This window comes from Schistocerca piceifrons, chromosome X (genome assembly GCF_021461385.2).
Source record: "Schistocerca piceifrons isolate TAMUIC-IGC-003096 chromosome X, iqSchPice1.1, whole genome shotgun sequence".
In the NCBI taxonomy this organism is placed as follows: domain Eukaryota; kingdom Metazoa; phylum Arthropoda; class Insecta; order Orthoptera; family Acrididae; genus Schistocerca; species Schistocerca piceifrons.
In genome coordinates, this window is record NC_060149.1 from 350,868,251 (window position 1) to 350,889,635 (window position 21,385).

Genomic DNA, 21,385 nt, shown 5'->3' on the forward strand with positions numbered 1-21,385 from the left:
AAAAACTGCAACTCCACATTTTCCCATATTGGGTCTACAATAATGAGCAGTGTAACAAAGTTTTTAATCTATAACATGTGACTTTTGTTTGTAATCTGATATCCAGAAGAACATAGTATATCAGGATGAGTCCCTTTTTCTACATCTTTTGGATGGGTTACCAGTTTTATTTTTCACATCCTTTGTATTTTGATGGAATACCTGTACAGACAAAGTTTAAGTCTTGCTAACTTTTGCATTAATACTATATTTCTTTCGAAAGAGCAATTTCTCTCAGTAAATGAGTTGTTAGTTCTGCTTTGGGCACTGGAGGCTCATTTGCATATATAACTGGCCCTATATTCTGTGTGTAATCAGCTTGGAAACAAAATTAATAACCAACAGTAAATTTTACTACAATACCAATGAGAATTTCATTTTAAGGAAGATATGGGTAGTAAGTAAATTAAAGACAAAAAGAAAAAGTACAATAATTATATTTAACTTCTATGTATGTACAATAAAATCTTCACGATGTACATATTCAAATACACTTGTAACAGAACAGGATAAATAAATGATATTTTCTTTAAATTGTGATCTGAACATTGAAGTTCTCTCTCTTTTCTTCCACTCAAATGCTCATGCTCACTTACAAAACACACACACACACACACAAACACACACACACACACACACACACACACACACAATCATTACTGTCTTCCTGTACTCTGAATCTATAATGGCATTCCACAGACATAGTTTGTGCTTTAGTGTTATAGTAGAAAATTTTATGTTCTTTCTTCTCTTGTAACAACTCATATTCGTAAAAGACAGAACTCTTCACAAAAAAGTTCTTCAGGACGTGAGCTTCGTACTGTAGGCCACATAAATGACCCTATCTGAAAAACAGAAAAGTTGTGGCATTAGTAGATGTTGGTGAAATTTTTTATCTGGGAAAATGTGAACCCCTCATAAAAACAATTGGTTTACAAGTTCTTATATGTTTTACTGTTACAGATGTATGCTAATTTTTCAAACATGTGAACTGTAATTCAGTTTCTCCTTAGAAGTCAATGAAGGAAAACCTTATGTGAGACACTTGTTGTCAACGTTCTTTCACAGTCAAAATCCCATAAACACAGAAAGGAAACTGTTCTAACAGTACTAATTTCTCTCTAATTTTGTTGCATCAAAATACTTGCATTACTAATTCATGTACAGAACAAGCATATACTTTTAAAAGGTAATGAACTCTTGACACTGCTGCAGTCATATATAAAAACAACAAAGTTAATACTTCCAGATTACAAATGGCAATAATATACCTTTCTAAGTATATGCTGTGTCTGTTACCTTATGAAGTAAATTTTTATTCAATTAATTAAGAGGAGGCACATGGTAAAACCCAAATGCTGGAAAACTAGTTTACATCCCTGGAGATCACGAGCCCTTCTGTTGGTAGAAAAGATTCAAAACATCATTTCTGATTTGCCTCTGAGATCTTCCAACATTATCTAGAAACATATTTGTGCGTATTTTGGACTCTGTCAATCCTCTCAAGTGATCGAAAGATACACCCAAAGCAACTTCTCCCTGAGTTATATGAGCTCATTATTAATAATTTACTGGGAACAACATTTTCTTTAAACTTCTGACCATCCACATACTGTTCAAATATTACATGTCCATTAATCATCATCAGTCTAAAAGTATAGTGCAAGTTTTCAAAAAATGATTAAAAGGATAATAGAAATGAAACAAAGTGTGACTGAATTATATTAAATTCAGAGTGGATAAACTTTAAATATGGTGTACCACAAGCTTTGAAGTTTGTCCTGCTACTGTTCATGGTCCACATAAATGATAAACCATGGACACTGGAGAACTGTTCAAAAACTATAATGTTCACTGATGACACAACTACATTTATAAAGGGCCCAAACATATGCATACGAGGTACAGCCAGGAGACTACTGGAATACGCTTAATCTTAGAAGAACTCATGATGACATTCCAAGCGAATCAAAATGACTGACAGGAATCAGAAATAGAGAGTAATAGGCATACATTGGAGTAGACTCCTTGTTTGACATTTCCCTAATAAACTGAGGTGGTAGTCACCAGGAGCTAACCTGTGGCAAAATTTTCTAGAAGACTTCAGTGAAGGTGATAAAAGTACACATGACAGTCAAATGAAAATGAGAGACATGGAAAAAAGTAAGTAAACTGTTTATTTTTTCAAAAGTAATCACCATAACTGGTAATATATTTATCCATAACTGCCAATACATTTATCTCACTCTGAGGCAAAATGGTTGATGCTTCCATGGAAATACTGGTTGCAATTGCCTATGGAACCATGCCTATCCAGGCACACACCTCTTCATCTGAAACAAATTGATGGCCACATATGTCTTTGTTCAGTGCTCCATAACTATAGAAATTGTATGGGGAGAGACTGGGACTGTATGGAGAACGTGTCAGGACTTCACATGTTGTCAAGGTTGTTTTGAGTACATTGCAGAAGTTTTGGTGGGAAACCCTTACACATCGTCCATACAGTCCTGATATCTCTTCGTGGGATTTTCAAATATTTGGAGCCCCGAAGAAAGACATTTATGGCCACTGATTTGCTTCAGATGAGAGGGGCATGCATTGGTACAATCATGGTTCCATATGTAACTGCAAACATTTTTCCATGAGGGCACTGGGCATCACTTTTTTCTTTCTGACATCATGTACCTCCATACATGATGCACATGATTTCAGAGATCATGTGTCCATACGGTTCACAGGTTCACTTATAGAGGCCACCTGGATCAGCCCCCTGGTGCACTCTGTGGGCCGTCAAAGAAACAGTATTGTTTAAGCGATTGCAAATGAGTGCTCGCCTATTCTGTAACCTGTATTACTGTTGCCCAGTCAGTGTGTTCAGTGCTATGCACAACCTGTACTTCATTGTATCCCATGTGTTACTGTTTGAAGTACTATGATCCATAAATTGTGTTAGTTCTTGCTATAGTAAACTTGATGACAAGTGATGGCTACAGTTTCTCTGCATGTTAATGTCAGTGCTGTCACAAACATCTCAATGGATGACATACTCCAATCTACCGTTGCCCAGCAGCAAGCTTTCGTGGAACAACAGCAAGTTCTCCCCACAGCTGTGAGTCAAGTGGCATTTGCACATTCAAGGCAGGTTGCTCTGCCATTCTGTGCAACCTTCACCCTTTCTGGCATATAGTGAATTGGCTGAAGATTGGGACCCCTACAAGACATGGTTACACCAACATTTCCAGGGTATTCACATGGGTCATGAAAACCTGTGTAGGTCTTTCTTTCTTTCCTGGCTTTCATCATGCATTTATCAGTTGTGCCAACTTGCACCTTTGCAAGAACTGGCTAGCTAATCATTTGGCAAAACGTGCAAGCTTCTCCAACTTATTACTGTGACAGAACACATGTTATTGTGACACTTGCAGAATTTTACCATTGTCAGAAATGCCCAAACCAGTTTTACAAAGCCAGGGGTGCAGAATGACATGGGTTGAGCCATCATAATAAATTTGTCACTAGTACCCATCACAAATCTTATGCTGATCACATGGTGCATAATGTTATTATCCATCTGGCCCCAGATAGGGCAGTCTGTGAAAAGCATTTCAATGTGAGACTCCAACACTTATGGATGTGCTCAATATAGCACAGTTCTTTGAAGTGTCATGGGTCATAGACGATCAGATTGCTGCAGGGGGAAAGGTATTGGAAATTGCTCAGTCCGTCCATGTTAGACACACTGCCAGTGTTCAGGACGATGGGGAAGCCATTGAATCAGTACAACCTTTGACTCAGTGTGTTGCATGGTCAGCGACTCAGAGTTGCATGGGGCAGCATCGGTTACAACCACAGCAGTAACAGGCTGTGTCACAACAGCAGTGGTATGTTCCCTGTCCATCTTGCCTGTATTGCTTTGTCCAACATGAGCATGTTGTGTTCCCTAAGCGTTGGGCTATATGCAGCAAGTGTCAAAAGTGTCAAAAATGACAGTAGCACCGATGGATATAAACTGTACCTCTACAATGGCTGTATCCCTGAACAAATTGTTCATTGACTTGCGTGTGTTAGGGCGGATTTAATGGAGTTTGGTCCAAAAAATCGATGTTTCAAAAATATTATTTCCTTGATCTACACAGTTTAATCTATGTTGTGTGTGAATTTTATCGTGATAGCAGCTTTAGAAACGCCTTTAAATTGTTAAAATGATTAACTCTGCACTGGTGGCCACTCCCACCATTTGCAACATTTGGGAAAATGCTCGCTTCAGCGGAATTTTTGTCAGTGTGAAGGTTATTTTCTTTCAATATCTTTGGCTGTCGTCTATATCTCTGGCTGACATCTACACTCCTGGAAATTGAAATAAGAACACCGTGAATTCATTGTCCCAGGACGGGGAAACTTTATTGACACATTCCTGGGGTCAGATACATCACATGATCACACTGACAGAACCACAGGCACATAGACACAGGCAACAGAGCATGCATAATGTCGGCACTAGTACAGTGTATATCCACCTTTCGCAGCAATGCAGGCTGCTATTCTCCCATGGAGACGATCGTAGAGATGCTGGATGTAGTCCTGTGGAACGGCTTGCCATGCCATTTCCACCTGGCGCCTCTGTTGGACCAGCGTTCGTGCTGGACGTGCAGACCGCGTGAGACGACGCTTCATCCAGTCCCAAACATGCTCAATGGGGGACAGATCCGGAGATCTTGCTGGCCAGGGTAGTTTTTATTTTATTTTTTTATTTATTTATTTATTGTTCCGTGGGACCACATTTAGGAGAAGTCTCCATGGTCATGGAACGAGTCAATACATGAAATTATAACACGATTGTAGAAACAGGTAAAATGAAATATAAGAAACATATTCAGGCGACAAGTCGTTAGTTTAAATAAAGAAAATCAAGAATGTAACACTGGAATTTGCTTAATTTTTTAGCTCTTCCAGGAGCTCCTCGACAGAATAGAAGGAGTGAGCCATGAGGAAACTCTTCAGTTAGACTTAAAAGTGTTTGGGCTACTGCTAAGATTTTTGAGTTCTTGTGGTAGCTTATTGAAAATGGATGCAGCAGAATACTGCACTCCTTTCTGCACAAGAGTCAAGGAAGTGCATTCCACATGCAGATTTGATTTCTGCCTAGTATTAACTGAGTGAAAGCTGCTAACTCTTGGGAATAAGCTAATATTGCTAACAACAAACGACATTAAAGAAAATACATACTGTGAGGGCAATGTCAAAATTCCCAGACTATTGAATAGGGGTCGACAAGAGGTTTTCGAACTTACACCATACATAGCTCGAACAGCCCGTTTTTGAGCCAAAAATACCCTTTTTGAATCAGAAGAATTACCCCAAAAAATAATACCATATGACATAAGCGTATGAAAATATGCGAAGTATACTACTTTTCGTGTTGGAATGTCACTTATTTCAGATACTGTTCTAATGGTAAATAAAGCGGCATTTAGTTTCTGAACAAGATCCTGAACATGGGCTTTCCACAACAGCTTACTATCTATCCGTACGCCTAGGAACTTGAACTGTTCTGTCTCGCTTATAACATGCCCATTCTGTCTGATTAAAATGTCAGTTCTTGTTGAATTATGGGTTAGAAACTGTAAAAACTGAGTCTTACTGTGATTTAGCATCAGATTATTTTCCGCAAGCCACGAACTTATATCATGAACTACATTATTTGATAATGTTTCAATATTACACACAAGATCCTTCACTACCAAGGTGGTGTCATCAGCAAACAGAAATATTTTTGAATCACCTGTAATACTAGAAGGCATATCATTTACATAAATAAGAAACAGCAGCGGCCCCAGCACCGACCCTTGGGGAACGCCCCATTTAACAGTGCCCCATTGGGACTGAACATCATTACCACTCTCAATATTGCGGAGGATTACCTTTTGCTTTCTGTTCTTAAAGTAGGAGGCGAACCAATTGTAAGCTACTCCCCTTACTCCATAATGTTCCAACTTCTGCAGTAATATTTTGTGGTCAACACAGTCAAAAGCCTTCGTTAAATCAAAGAAAACACCTAACGTTCGCAACCTTTTATTTAATCCATCCAAAACCTCACAGAGAAAAGAGACTATAGCATTTTCAGTTGTTAAGCCATTTCTAAAACCAAACTGTACATTTGACAGCAAATTATGTGAATTTAAATGCTGCAGTAACCTTGTATATACAACCCTCTCGATAACTTTAGCAAACACCGATGGCATAGAAATAGGTCTATAATTGTCAACATTATCCCTGTCTCCCTTTTTATAAAGTGGCTTCACTACCGAGTACTTTAATCGGTCAGGAAACCGACCACTCCTAAAGGAAAAGTTACAGATATGGCTAAGTACTGAGCTAACATACGTGGAACAATACTTCAGTATTCTGCTAGATACCCCGTCATATCCATGAGAGTTCTTGGTCTTTAGTGATTTAATTATTAACTCAATCTCCCTCTTGTCAGTATCATGGAGGAGCATTTCAGGTAACAGTCTCGGAACACTTTTTTCTAAGAGCGCTATATGATTCCCTGTTGGGACTAGGTTTCTATTTAGTTCACCTGCTATATTCAGAAAGTGATTATTAAATACTGTACATATATGTGACTTATCAGTAACACGGACATCCCCACTACGCACTGATTCTATATTCTCGACCTGTCTCTGCAGACCAGCCACTTCCTTTACGACTGACCATATGGTTTTAATTTTATCCTGAGACTTAGCTATTCTATCTGCATACCACATACTTTTTGCCTTCCTAATAACTTTTTTAAGCACCTTACAATACTGTTTGTAATGGGCTGCTGCATTTAGATTTTGACTGTTTCTAACGTTTTGATATAATTGCCACTTTGTTCTACAAGATATTCTTATCCCTTTAGTCAGCCACCCAGGCTGCCTGTTTGTGCTAGTACCCTGTTTTGAACGTTCTAACGGAAAGCAACTTTCAAAGAGCACGAGAAAAGTCTTGAGGAAAGCATTATATTTATCGTCTACTGTATCAGCACTATAAACATCTTGCCACTCTTGTTCCTTGATAAGGTTTACAAAAGTCTGTACAGCAACTGGGTCAGCTTTCCTAAAAAGTTGGTAACTATATTTCACATGTGTTGCAGCACAAAAATACCTCCTAGAGCACGTTGGGTGGCACGGGATACATGCGGACGTGCATTGTCCTGTTGGAACAGCAAGTTCCCTTGCCGGTCTAGGAATGGAAGAACGATGGGTTCGATGACGGTTTTGATGTACCGTGCACTATTCAGTGTCCCCTCGACGATCACCAGTGGTGTACGGCCAGTGTAGGAGATCGCTCCCCACACCATGATGCCGGGTGTTGGCCCTGTGTGCCTCGGTCGTATGCAGTCCTGATTGTGGCGCTCACCTGCACGGCGCCAAACATGCATACGACCATCATTGGCACCAAGGCAGAAGCGACTCTCATCGCTGAAGACGACACGTCTCCATTCGTCCCTCCATTCACGCCTGTCGCTACACCACTGGAGGCGGGCTGCACGATGTTGGGGCGTGAGCGGAAGATGGCCTAGCGGTGTGCGGGACCGTAGCCCAGCTTCATGGAGATGGTTGCGAATGGTCCTCGCCGATACCCCAGGAGCAACAGTGTCCCTAATTTGCTGGGAAGTGGCGGTGCGGTCCCCTACGGCACTGCGTAGGATCCTACGGTCTTGGCGTGCATCCGTGCGTCGCTGCGGTCCGGTCCCAAGTCGATGGGCACGTGCACCTTCCGCCGACCACTGGCGACAACATCGATGTACTGTGGAGACCTCACGCCCCACGTGTTGAGCAATTCGGCGGTACGTCCACCCGGCCTCCCGCATGCCCACTATACGCCCTCGCTCAAAGTCCGTCAACTGCACATACGGTTCACGTCCACACTGTCGCGGCATGCTACCAGTGTTAAAGACTGCGATGGAGCTCCGTATGCCACGGCAAACTGGCTGACACTGACGGTGGCGGTGCACAAATGCTGCGCAGCTAGCGCCATTCGACGGCCAACACCGCGGTTCCTGGTGTGTCCGCTGTGCCATGCGTGTGATCATTGCTTGTACAGCCCTCTCGCAGTGTCCGGAGCAAGTATGGTGGGTCTGACACACCGGTGTCAATGTGTTCTTTTTTCCATTTCCAGGAGTGTATATCTTTGCGTGAAAAATTTCTTGCTTGTGGTTTATTTACATTTGAGAATACTAACACATATTAGTAGGTGGAAGGTTGAATTCGCAAATATTAATGTGGAAGTCAAGATTTATGCATAATGGGTGGTGGACAAATTGTGTTTAGAAAATGGAGGTTTCATGGAGATCAGTTTATCAACAAAAAAGAGGAATCAGCTCGAAATGAAGAACATAAACTCTCAACTTCAGCATCGAAACTTGGGACAGAAGAATTGCCTCCACCATGTGCAAAGTTTGAAAAAATAAATAAAGAAATGTTTGATGCTGTATGCAATACTTCCAAAGTTTCTATGAAGAAAGCAGTGGAGGAATTAGTGGAAATAAACCAAAAAGAAATAGATCCTGGGGTATACAATCATGATGTTGGTATGGATACCACTGGATTCAGACTTATTGATTTAGAGATTCTCCGTCAGGCTATAAAGTTTTCATGTTCATGTGTTAGCTGTAAAAATATGGAATGCATGACTGTTGTTGAAGAAAGAAGAGTGGGAATAGCTTGAGATTTTAAATTAATTTGTAATTCATGTGGCTATGAATTTTCAGTTTCCCCTCCAAAAAAACTGACACTGGTACCTATGAAAGCAATTTTGGTTTAGCATATGCTCTGAGATGCTGTGGACAGGGCAGGGAAGGAGGTATCTTACTGTGTGTTTTTCTGAACATGCCTCCACCATGTGAAAGGTTTGAAAAATAAGTAAAGAAATGTTTGATGCTGTATGCAATACTGCCCAAGTTTCTATGAAGAAAGCAGTGGAGGAATTGGTGGAAATAACCAAAAAGAAATAGAACCTGGGGTATACATTTATGACAGTGAATCTACTATAAATGTTACTGACCTGTGTGTGTCTATAGGTTGCATTGTATGAAAAGGGGTCACACATCTCTCTATGGAGTTGCATCTGTTATTGCTTAATGTCTAAATACTGCCACCAGTGTGCAAAATGGAAAATGTGAGAAACTGTGGCAAGAAAAGCATGCAGTAACATGCTCTAAAAATTATAGTGGCTCAAGGGGGAGCATGGAGGCTGCTGCAGTTGTGAGAATGTACTCCAGTTCTGAGGACCAGTATGGTGTTAGAAATACTAAATACCTTGGTGATGGGGACTCATCTTTGTTCAAAGCTGTAACAGATAAAAATCCGTACATTGCAAGAACAGAAAAGTTGGAATGTGTTGGGCACATCCAAATGAGGCTTGGTGGTAGGCTTCGAAAGAGGAGAAAGGTGGAGTACTTGAGAATGGGAAACCACTAGGAGGAAAAGGCAGGCTTACTCTGAAAGAAATTGATTCTCTTCAGTTATTTTATGGGAGAGCTATGACGAAAAGCACACTTAATTTAGAGGCAATGAGGTGTGCTGTGTGGGCAATTATTTTCCACAAACTATCCACTGACCAAACACAAATGCACATCCTGTGTCCGAAAGACGATTGGTGTAAGTTCAACAACAGAAATGGATGTATTCACATAAACACTCATTACCAGAATCTGCTATGAATGCAATTAAGCCCACATTCAGGTTTCTTGCAAACCCTGATTAATTGAGGAAGTGTTTCCACGGAAAGACACAAAATGCAAATGAAAGCCTCAAGAATTTAATTTGGATTAGCTGCTCAAAAAGGACATTCTGTGGACTTGAAGTACTCAAATAGGTGCCTATGATGCAGTTTTATGTTACAATAACGGATATAATGGCAGAATTGAAGTGCTGAAAAGAGTTGGTATAGATCTTGATGTGTTTACAACAAAATCATTTTACACTATCGACAGGAGCAGGGTCAAGAAAGCAAACAAATCAGTGCCTTACCTGCAAATACAGGCCAAGCAGGTTCAAAGAGGAGAGAAGAGAAACCTGGAGGATGTGGAGTATCAGTATGGAGCCTGTCCAGTTACCTGTGTGGTCTAACACACTGCTTTCTGGGTGGGAAGGCGTGCCGGTCACTGGCACGAATTCACCTGGTGGATTAGTGTCGAGGTCCAGAGTGCCGGTCAGTCTGGGGATGGTTTTTAAGTTAGTTTTCCATCTTCCTCAGAGAATGCCACCTGGTTCCCTTTATTCCACCTCAGTTACACTATGTGAGTGGTTTCTGCACAAACACTGTCTCCACGTACGAGTACACCATAATTACTCCACCACACAAACATTGGGGTTACACCCGTCTGGTGTGAGACGTTTCTGAGTGGACTGCAGTAGCTTGTTGTGGGGTTGTGTACCACTGTAAGCTATCACAGGGACGAAGCCTCTCCATCGTTTCTAGGTCCCCAGTTCAATACAATACAATACTATCATTATGGAGGATTTTAAAATTGATGTAAGTTTATTACATGTAGAAGTTTGAGAAGAAAATCTTTGAACCTCATTTTCTGTGTTTTACATTTTTTACGTTATTAGAAGCCTTTTCGTAAAAAGTATATGCGCTAATGCTATGAAATTTTCAGGATCTGTTCACAACATATTGCTGTCTCCCTGTAACTAAAAAATGTGAGATCCTTTAATTACATTATGCTTTTTAGGTGATTGTATGTAGAAAATAAGTTAATTTTGGATATGCAAAATTAAAAACTCTGTTAATAACACAATTTGTACCATAAATTACTAACTGCAGTTCAGTGGTCTTATAGCCTTATAAACTTAAAAATTCAAGTTTCTGGCAAAATATTAATCCTGTGTATTTTATTATATTTTTTCCGTTAAAACACAGCTCTTTTTCTTTACACATGAAAAATTTTAGATTTGTATATTAATAAATATGGCTGTAATGATTTTTTAAATAAATGTGTACATTTTCTGTTGCATCCCTCCTTAGTAAGCTGCTACAAATGCAAGTGGACACAGGAGCTGCAGTGACTTTAGTAAATGCACAAATGTACATTGACTTGGTTCCCCTCCTCTCCCCTCATGGGAGTCAGTTAGCTGCAGTAAACAGCAGATTCCCATCCTACATCAGAATTTCACTCCTGTCTCTTAAAAATCTGTTGGTTGCCTTCTCACCTTCCATGTTGTGGATCATTCCCATACCACAGACCTGTTCAGGTGAGATGTGTTTAATGCTTTCAGTTTTTCCATTGTAGATGAGGTAAATTTAATTTCAGATCAAGTTCCATATCAGCAACTGAGCAACTGGAGTCTCACTGCTCTGAGTTTTTGTCTCTGTTTTCCCCTGGGCTCAGTTGTACTATATGTTTTCAGGCCCACATTACCATGAAAGAATCCGCCTGCCCTCTTCTTCTTTTTTTTATTTTTTTAAAATTTTTTTTTAATTTTTTATTTTTTTGACGCAGCACGTGCCTCTCATGTTGTGCCGAATTAGACAGTTTGACATTGCCCAATGTCATTTGGCATATTTCTTCTAGTGAATGGGCTACACCACTGGCCATCAATAAGAAACCGAAGCATAAGCTTCACCTTAGCAGTGACTTCAGTGTCATGATTAATGCACAGTCCATAATAGATACGTACCTTCTGACCCACCCTGATGAGTTGCACATAAAGTTATCAGATGGCCACTACTTTTCCAAGATTGATTTGTCAGAAATGTACCTCCAGCTCCCCTTGGATGAGGCCACTAGGAGCCTTCTCATTGTCAATACACTTTTTTTAGTAAATGCACAAATGTACATTGACTTGGTTCCCCTCCTCTCCCCTCATGGGAGTCAGTTAGCTGCAGTAAACAGCAGATTCCCATCCTACATCCTGCCTTTTGGTGTCGCTAGTGTGCCCGCAATTCTTCAGTGTGTTTTAGAGCCCCTGACAGCCTCTGTGCCCAGCTGCATCAATTACCTCAACGATATCATCGTTTTAGGTTTTTCCACTGAAGACCATCGTAAAAAAACCTGTGGTCATTGTTTTCTGTAAAAGCAGTTTTCATGTCTCAAGTGCATTCTTGCCAAATCTCAATTTTTTTCAGTCACAAATTGAGTGACTGGGTTTTGAGGTTTCTCATGCAGGGGTCAAGTCTTTTGTCACCGTGTTGATGCAATTGCAGCTTTGCTGCAGTGGACCTCTGTTAAGGAACTGTAGACATTTATAGGTAGCAGACATTTATAGGTAGCTTTTACTGGACATATGTGCCTTTTTCTCTGGGCCCTATATGGTGATGGAGCATTCACTTTGCTTAAATTGGAGCTTCAATCTGCCCCATGTCTGGCAACTTTTCACTCAGGTCAGCATCTTGTGTTGGGTACAGATGCCTCTCAGCATGGTGTTGGCGCACAAACATACAGATGGCTCTGAACGACCCACTGCTTATGATTCTAAGACCTTAACTCTGACTCAGCAGCGGTATACTCAGATTGAAATGGAGGCTTTGGTGATTGTGTTCACCCTCATTAAATTTCTCGTCTTCTTCCATGGTTCTAAGTTCCATTTAATCACGGATCACAAGCCGTTAGTTGCTCTTTCGAACCCTTTGGCTTCTGCACCAGACAAAACAGTGCATCATATGCAGCGGTGGGCTCTCTTTGTCTCCCACTATCATACTATCATTATCAGATCCATTTCCGGCTGACAGCACAATGCGCCCATGCCATTACCTTATCTCACCTTCTGTCTGGGCTGGACACAGTGTTTTATAAGGACAAGATGCTTTGTTGCTATTTAGAAACTGAAAACCAGAATGCAGTCAATGGTTTTCCCATCACTAGTGCGAGGACAGCTTCGGCTGTCACAGTGGATCCTGTACTTAGTTGGGTCCTCTCTTTTGTGTAGCACAGTTGGCCAGAAAAGCCTCTAGGCCATGCCTACATCCCTTGCATACTTACTTCTCCCTCCAGCACTGCCTCTCTGTGTTTCACGGTGTTCTCTCATTAGCTGTCGAGGGCTGTGATTCCCATTTCTTTATGCCATAATGTACTGTGGATTCTGCACGCCAGCCATTGGGAACCTGTAGCACAAAAGCTTTGGCCTGTTGGCATGTGTATTGGTCAGCCATAGATGAGGACACTACATGGTTTATTGCCACTTTTACTCATTGTGTTCAGCAACAGGCAGCCCTGCGGGCATCTCTTCCCCCTGCCTGGTGCCGCAGCCCCTGTGGGAGCATCTACATGTCAATTTTGCTGGGCCCTTCCTAAATCGTCATTGGCTCGTTGTAGTGGATGCCTGTTCCAATTTTCCCTACTTGGCACATTGTCTGCTCACATCCATGGTGGCCTCAATTTCTGCCCTGTCTAAGATTTTTGCAATTGAGGGACTGCTGTACACCGTGGTTACTGATAATGGCCCCCAGTTCATTGCTCAAGAATTTGCATCTTTTTGTCAGGCTAGCAGTGATTGCCATCTCTTGTGTCATCCTAAATCTAATGGTGAGGCCAAATGCACGGTTCAGATGTTTAAAACTCAGATGCGGAAGTACGTATCCGGCAGGTCTCCTGAAGCTGGTTTAGACTGTTCTTTGAGTTTGTACCATTTCACTCTGGTGGGGCACTAGAGCCCAGCAGAGCTGCTGGTCCACGGATGCCAACCACGGATCCTTCTTCGTCTGCTGCACCTCGCGCCATGCTGGCTCTGCAATGGTTCCAGCTTGATTTGCGTGTCTGGGTTCACGATTTTGGCTGCTGGCTGAACTAGGTTGCTGCCACCATCAAGCATCACTGGGGGCTGACACCTATGCATCATCTGCACTCCTGATGGGTGGATGTCCTGTCACTTCAACCAGCTGTGGTCACGCACCTTGGAGTCTGTTCTGGAGGGGCCACTGCCTCCCCCCCACCACCACCAACGATGCCTGTTCCGTGCCGAAGATGGTCCAGTTTGCACCACAGCATGGGTTGCTGCCTGGCACATCACTGTCTGGGATTCCTGCCTCCGACTCCTCACCTTGACTGTTGACATCAGTGCAGTCACCACTGCACCTGATACCACAGCTGCTGCCACCTCTGTTGCTGGGTCCTCTGAAGGTGTCATCTCCAATGATCCCGGTGATGCCTCCGATGCTGACCACTGATTTGGACAAGAATGTCACTATCAAGATGCCATCTCTGGTCTTGCCCTGTGGCCTCTCATGAGAAGGGGGATAGTTTTCCAACCCATCCCTCATCACTTCTGCCCCTACCCACTGGTGACTGCCTGCCACATGCAGCAGCCGCCATCAATGGGTGATGAAATGGACGTCAGTGTCATCATTCGTGTTTTCCATGTGTTGTAATCTCAGTGCCTTGTGAGATCAGTGCTTTTTTTTCCATTTCATAGCACCAGTGCTTTTTTCTGTACCATGTATTTTTTGCACATAGTATTTTTATGTTTACATGTGGTTTTCCCACCCCCTAGAAGGGACAAGGGATGTACCTACGCTCATGTCCCACACGATTTCAGAGATCACCCCCCATACAGTTCACATGCCTGCTTGTAGAGGCCACCTGGGTCGGCTCCCTGGCATGCTCTGGTGGGTCACCAAAGTATTATTTAAGTGATGAGTGCTTGGCCTTTTGTGTAACCTGTATTACTGTCATCCAGTCAATATGTTCTGTGCTATGCACAACCTGTACTTCATTGTATCTTATGTGTTGCTCTGGAAAGTACCATGTTTCATAAATCAAGTTTATTCTTGCTATAGCATGTCTCATTTTCGTTTGACGGCCCCTTATATTTATTCTACAGAATAAGCAATAATAATATTACTTACGTGCCAGTACACACCCACGCACGCACGCACACACCCACCCACACACACACACACACACACACACACACACACACCACACACACACACACACACACACACACACCATGGCATTTGTCATTGATAACAAGGTGAATTTAGGATGAACTCTGCATTTATACCCACAATACCAGAACTAAAAATAATTTTCATTTAGAATATGCACCCCTCTGTACAGTTGAGAATGAAGTTTTATGCTCTGCTGCAAAAGTGTACAATAGGTTGCCAGTAGACATCTGATAAGATATAAAAAAATCCTAAATATTTAAAAACAAATCAAAGGAATACCTTATGAGACACTACTCCTACAGTTTATCATTATACGAGTATTTGTATTTATAAGTGTTAAGTCTGCAAAATTCTAATATTTGTATTTGATAGATCTTATCATTGCTAGTTTATAGACAACTGATGATGCTATGCATAAAGTTACAAAAATACATTGTTTGAAGTGTTAGATGAAAACAGCAGACGAGTAGTAGAGTAGTATAGGAAGAGTTGTAGTATTTTTTACCAAAGTAATTTTTCTCACCTGTTCTTCATATATAAATAACCTAAAAGTAATTCCCACAATTATCAGTGTAAGTAAATTAGGGCTAGTGACAATTTATGGTCAGTGTGCTTTACAGAAGTAGCCAGCAGCATGTTCTTTTTCTTTTTCTTTTGCACCAGCCCCCACCCCCCCTCCCCCTGTGAACATACTCTGAAGTGCCATGGAAACTTGTGTAGGCATGCGTATTCAAATACAGAGATATGTAAAAATGCAGAATACAGTGCTGCAGTCAGCAATGCCTATCTAAGACAAGTGTCTGGTGCAGTTGTTAGATCGATTACTGCTACTACAATGGCAGGTTATCAAGATTTAAGTGAGTTTGAACATGGAATTGTAGTCAGTGGCAAGCAACTGGACCCAGCATCTCTGAGGTAGTGATGAAGTGAGGATTTTCCCATATTACCATTTTATGAGTGTACCATGAATATCAGGAACCAAGTAAAACATCAAATCTCCGACATGGCTGTGACCAGAAAAATATCCTGCAAGAACAGGGCTATCGACGACTGTAGAGAATTGTTCAGTATGACAGAAGTGCAACCCCTCCACAAATTGCTACAGATTTCAGTGCTGGGCCATCAGCAAGTTCAGCACATGAACCCTTCAATGAAACATAACTGATATTGGCTTACGGAGCCGAAGGCCCACTTGTGTTCCCTTGATGATTGCATGACACAAAGTTTTATGTCTCACTTGGGCCTGTCAGGTCTGATGTTTGACTGCTGAAGACTGGAAACATGTTTCAAATTGTATTGAGAGGATGCATGTGTACTGATATGGAGACAACCTCATGGACCCTGTATATCAGCAGGCGACTGTTCAAGCTGGTGGAGGCTCTGTAATGGTGTGGGGTGTGTGCAGTTTGACTGATATGCGACTTCTGATATGTATAGATATGATTCTAACAGGTGACACATACGTAAGCATCCTTTCTCATCACCTGCATCCGTTCACATCCATTAAGCATTCTGAGGGACTTGGGCAATTCCAGCAGGACAATGCAACACCCCACACATCCAGAATTGCTACAGAGTGGCTCCAGGAACACTCTTACAAGTTTAAACACTTCCACTGGCCACCAAACTCCCCAGACATGAACATTATTGAGCATATCTGGGATGCCTTGCAACATGCTGTTCAGAAGAGATCTCCACCCCTTCATACTCTTAAGGATTTATCAAGAGCCCTGCAGGATTCATGGTATCAATTCCCTCCAGCCCTACTTTACACATTAGTCAAGTCCATGCCATGTTGTGATACGGCACTTCTGAATGTTTGTGGGGGCTCTAAATGATATTAGGCAGGTGTACCAGTTTCTTTGGCTGTTCAGTGTACATCTTTACTCATTCCACATGTCTGAAAGCTCTCCTTCATGATGAGATTAAGGAACATGAGGTATGAATGAATGGTCTAATTAATATATACAGCTCTGTAGATTGCATGGCATAAACTGGGCAGCAGCAAGACTCTTTGAATTGCACTGTATTAAAATTTGTAGCTTGTTTACATCATACTTTTGTGACCTAGCTGCATACTGGGAGTCAACTAGACTATATTTTGGGTTGCTGTGCTATATGGATTCACTTGACTCTGGATGATCTGGATTATGCTCTTGGAGTGTTCTATAATTTATGATGACATGGCACAGACTTGACCTGTTAACTAGGCTACAAAGAGTTTATAGTGTATCCATGTTTGCTGCATAATAAAGAGTGTGTTGTACCACAGCAAGTGTACTATTGGCCATGAGAACTCGAACTTAGTTTGCATGTAAGGAGAACAGACCAAGTTCAGTGATCATGGATCTGTAATTCAGAAAACTGTGGCTGCAACAGCTACAACTGCAAATTCAATACCAAGCATGAAAAGATGACCAACAAAAGCAAATTATAGACAAGAACAGCAGCAACTGCTTACACTAAAGCATCTCATCGAGCCAGAGAAGAATTCATCACATCCATTCACACAATTTCATCCAAAGACAAAGACTGCTACTCATACTATAGATGTATGCAGTCCCAGTCCAGGGGAGTAGTGTAGCCAATGTTGCTAAACAAATTGCTTTTCTGCTATCTACTAAATCCCCAATAATGTGTCCTCTGCACAAGTTACATCCTCTTGATGAACCTAAGTGTTTACATTTGTCTAAAACCAATAGTTTGTTCTCTAAGCATTACGAGCAGCAAACACATTTTAGCAGCATAGGTTTTTGTTGTTACAAGAAGTCAAAACAGTCATATGCAGCATGGGCAGTTGATCTCAAAGGGCTGACTCATTAGTGCAAATTTTTGAGTGAAAGTCAAAATTGTAAACAAGTCTTTATTGAACCATTAGTGTGTGATGTATTAATTACTTATGCAGACATAAAGAAGTTTGTGCACAGGCACTGAAATTCATAACTCCTACTTTCAGAGACATGTTAATGACAGCAAAAACTTTGGAAATATCAGATGCAGAACAGTGCTGTTTTGAGGAAAACAGTACACTTTCTGTAAAACTGCTTGAAATATCCAGTACAGCACAGCAAAATTTTGTTGAAAGTGAGGTAGATTCCATACAATGGCATTCCCATTCATTTCACAGTAAGTTTGATAAGAACTCATCAGGTTCATCTTTGTCATCTGACTCTCATATCCATTTACAGACAAAGCCTAAACAACAAATAAGCACCAGCATGTGTTTGACTCAGTCTTCACATAGTCCATCTGCCATCTACCCTTGCTATAACAACACCGTTATGCAGCATCCAGAATGTTTTGCTAGACATATGTGCACTCAGTGCCCATACAGAAAAATGTGCTGGCATGGTGACACACCAACACTGCTGCAACAGCATAAGCATGTTACAGCCACAGTTGAACATTTTCATGGAGCAGCCACAAAAGTGTTCTCTCCCACTAATGATCTAGAAACAATTAATAACATTTCTTGTTCATGCTGGCTCACCAGTTTCTATTATAAATGAGAAAACCTATGTTCAAATTAGTTCTCTGTCTCTTCAACTGACATCATAAGGTTTACAACCCCACAGCAAGCACCGCATATATTTCTGTGGTAAATGCACAGTAACAGTGTTGTACAGAAAATCTGTCTGATTATTTCTTAGTTGTACCATCAAGTCAGAAAACATTTTTGAGATTGGTGCTTTTCTGATCTTTGTTGTAAAATAGCAGATGACATCAACATTTTATCAGCAGTTACGCCATTTGATGATGTTGTTTTATTATGCATTGCATTTTCCGGCCTATTTTCATCAGGCTTAGGGGGTGCAAATAATCATGTAGCTCACACTCAGCTGAAGTCATCTGCAGCACTGAACTACTTTAGAGCTAGAAAAATGCCAATAACATTGTAAGATGACCTCATGTCCAAGTAGGTTACCTGGGGCAACAAAATATCTTCGCACCTGTCGCATCCAGTCAGTGGAAACCCCATTAGTAGTGTTATGAAAACCAAATGGCTCTTTGTGTATTTGTAATGGATTTAAATCAACTATTAATGCACAACTGGAGCTTGACATTTACAAGGTGTGTGAGGAAAGTAATGAGACTGACAACACTGCAAGCACTCTGGCAATGCTGTGTTCTACTTGAATAGACCAGTGTATTCATCTCTGTCAGATGCTCAGTCCAAGTTTCAGCTCCATACAGCCATCACATGGTTTTTGACAGCGCCAACGTTGAAGCCATGTTTTTGTTGTGTGTTGCGAAAATGAAACAGTGGAATTTAGGTCAATGATATGCAATCAGATTTTGTGTTAAACTTAGTGAATGTGTGAGTCTGACCTCTGAAAACTTGAAACAGGCCTATGGACAACATTCCTTATCAAGAGCACAAGTTTTTTGCTGTCACAAATCATTTTTGGAAGGCTGAGAACACACTGAAGATGTACCTCATCCAGGGGACTTAAAAAAACTGATGAAAATGTTGAACATGTGAGTGCTGTTGTAAGGTCAAATCAATGTTTATCAAAAATGGCTCAAATGGCTCTGATCACTATGGGACATAACATCTGAGGTCATCAGTCCCCTAGAACTTAGAACTACTTAAACCTAACTAACCTTGCAATAAATGAAGCAGGCAAAAAGGAATACAAACATCTCAAAAATGAGATCGACAGGAAATGTAAAATGGCTAAGTAGGGATGGCTAGAGGACAAATGTAAGGATGTAGAGGCTTATCTCACTAGGGGTAAGATAGATACTGCCTACAGGAAAATTAAAGAGACCTTTTGAGAAAAGAGAACCACTTGTATGAATATCAAGAGCTCAAATGGAAACCCAGTTCTAAGCAAAGATGGGAAAGCAGAAAGGTGGAAGGAGTATATAGAGGGTCTATACAAGGGCGATGTACTTGAGGATAGTATTATGGAAATGGAAGAGGATGAAGATGAAACGGGAGATATGATACTGCGTGAAGAGTTTGACAGAGCACTGAAAGACCTGAGTTGAACCAAGGCCCCGGGAGTTGACAACATTCCATTGGAACTACTGACGGCCTTGGGAGATCCAGCCTTGAGAAAACTTTACCATCTGGTGAGCAATATGTATGAGACAGGTGAAATACCCTCAGACTTCAAGAAGAATATAATAATTCCAATCCCAAAGAAAGCAGGTGTTGACAGATGAGAAAATTACCGAACTATCAGTTTAATAAGTCACAGCTGCAAAATACTAACACGAATTCTTTACAGACGATTGGAAAAACTGGTAGAAGCCGACCTCGGGGAAGATCAGTTTGGATTCCGTAGAAATGTTGGAACACGTGAGGCAATACTGACCTTACAACTTATCTTAGAAGAAAGATTAAGGAAAGGCAAACCTACGTTTCTAGCATTTGTAGACTTCGAGAAAGCTTTTGACAATATTGACTGGAATACTCTCTTTCAAATTCTAAAGGTGGCAGGGGTAAAATACAGGGAGCAAAAGGCTATTTACAATTTGTACAGAAACCAGATGGCAATTATAAGAGTCGAGGGGCATGAAAAGGAAGCAGTGGTTGGTAAGGGACTGAGACAGGGTTGTAGCCTCTCCCCGAAGTTATTCAATCTGTATATTGAGCAAGCAGTAAAGGAAACAAAAGAAAAATTTGGAGTAGGTATTAAAATCCATGGAGAAGAAATAAAAACTTTGAGGTTCGCCGATGACATTGTAATTCTGTCAGAGACAGCAAAGGACTTGGAAGAGCAGCTGAACGGAATGGACAGTGTCTTGAAAGGAGGATATAAGATGAACGTCAACAAAACCAAAAAGAGGCTAATGGAATGTAGTCGAATTAAGTTGGGTGATGCTAAGGGAATTAGATTAGGAAATGAGACACTTAAAGTAGTAAAGGAGTTTTGCTATTTGGGGAGCAAAATAACTGATGATGGTCGATGTAGAGAAGATATAAAATGTAGACTGGCAATGGCAAGGAAAGTGTTTCTGAAGAAGAGAAATTTGTTAACATCGAGTATAGATTTAAGTGTCAGGAAGTCGTTTCTGAAAGTATTTGTATGGAGTGTAGCCATGTATGGAAGTGAAACATGGATGATAAATAGTTCGGACAAGAAGAGAATAGAAGCTTTCGAAATGTGGCGCTACAGACGAATGCTGAAGATTACATGGGTAGATCACATAAGTAATGATGAAGTATTGAATAGAATTGGGGAGAAGAGGAGTTTGTGGCACAATGTGACAAAAAGAAGGGACCGGTTAGTAGGACATGTTATGAGGCATCAAGGGATCACAAATTTAGCATTGGAGGGCAGCGTGGAGGGTAAAAATCATAGAGGGAGACCAAGAGATGAATACACTATGCAGATTCAGAAGGATGTAGGTTGCATAAGTACTGGGAGATGAAGAAGCTTGCACAGGATAGGGTAGCATGGAGAGCTGCATCAAACCAGTCTCAGGACTGAAGACCACAACAACAAACAAC

The 21,385-nt window shown here is 41.1% G+C and overlaps 1 protein-coding gene across 1 annotated transcript in view; it reads right to left on the minus strand.

Moving 5' to 3' along the window:
• Positions 1–489: 489 nt before the first annotated feature.
• LOC124722882 (cAMP-regulated phosphoprotein 21) overlaps positions 490–21,385 on the minus strand; it is a 768,630-nt gene continuing 747,734 nt past the window's right edge. Inside the window, exon 23 of the mRNA XM_047248019.1 lies at positions 490–884. Within this exon, the coding sequence (XP_047103975.1) occupies positions 881–884 (4 nt within the window). The 3' untranslated portion in view covers positions 490–880. The remainder of the gene's footprint in view (positions 885–21,385) is intronic.